This window comes from Myotis brandtii, unplaced genomic scaffold, assembly GCF_000412655.1.
Source record: "Myotis brandtii unplaced genomic scaffold, ASM41265v1 scaffold601, whole genome shotgun sequence".
Taxonomy (NCBI): domain Eukaryota; kingdom Metazoa; phylum Chordata; class Mammalia; order Chiroptera; family Vespertilionidae; genus Myotis; species Myotis brandtii.
In genome coordinates, this window is record NW_005370276.1 from 1,138,906 (window position 1) to 1,139,425 (window position 520).

The 520-nt window shown below is 57.9% G+C and overlaps 1 protein-coding gene across 1 annotated transcript in view; it reads left to right on the forward strand.

The window, feature by feature from the left end:
* The window catches only part of CD37 (CD37 molecule), a 5,504-nt gene that overhangs the window by 1,572 nt on the left and 3,412 nt on the right, over positions 1–520 (forward strand). The window contains exon 5 of the mRNA XM_014550513.1: positions 445–520. This exon is cut by the window's right edge and continues 25 nt beyond it. Within this exon, the coding sequence (XP_014405999.1) occupies positions 445–520 (76 nt within the window). The remainder of the gene's footprint in view (positions 1–444) is intronic.

The following is a 520-nucleotide window of genomic DNA, read 5'->3' on the forward strand; positions in this document are numbered from 1 at the left end:
TGGGTGGGCTTGGAGGGGGTGGGGTGGAAAAAGACGTAAACAAAGCCAGACAGGGACCGACAGACAAATAACAGAGAAGCAGGAGAGAGAAACAGCCGCGAGGACAGAACAAATACAGAGACTGAGAGAGAGAGACACAGAGAGGTAGGGACAGGGAGAGGCAGAGACCCGCACGGACGGAAGAAGAGAGACCGAGATCCAGAGGGAAGCAGGAGAGAGCGACACGCAGAGAAACGGGCTCTGAGGAGGAAACAGAGACCTAATGAGAAATGGTGGGAAATGATGAGAGAGCCAGCAAGACGGTAGAAACGGGCAGGGAAAGATTTTGAGGAAGAGACACAGGTAACAACCATTCAGGGAGGAACCGATGCTCAGGGACCCCTGGGGTCGGCGCAGACGGGTGGGGGGGCAGGTGGGCGTCCAGCCTCACTCTCGGCCTCTCAGCTGGAGCGGAAGGTGAAGGACCTCGTGCAGGAGACGATCCAAAACTACCGCTCGGACCCGGAGAAGTCCGCGGCGG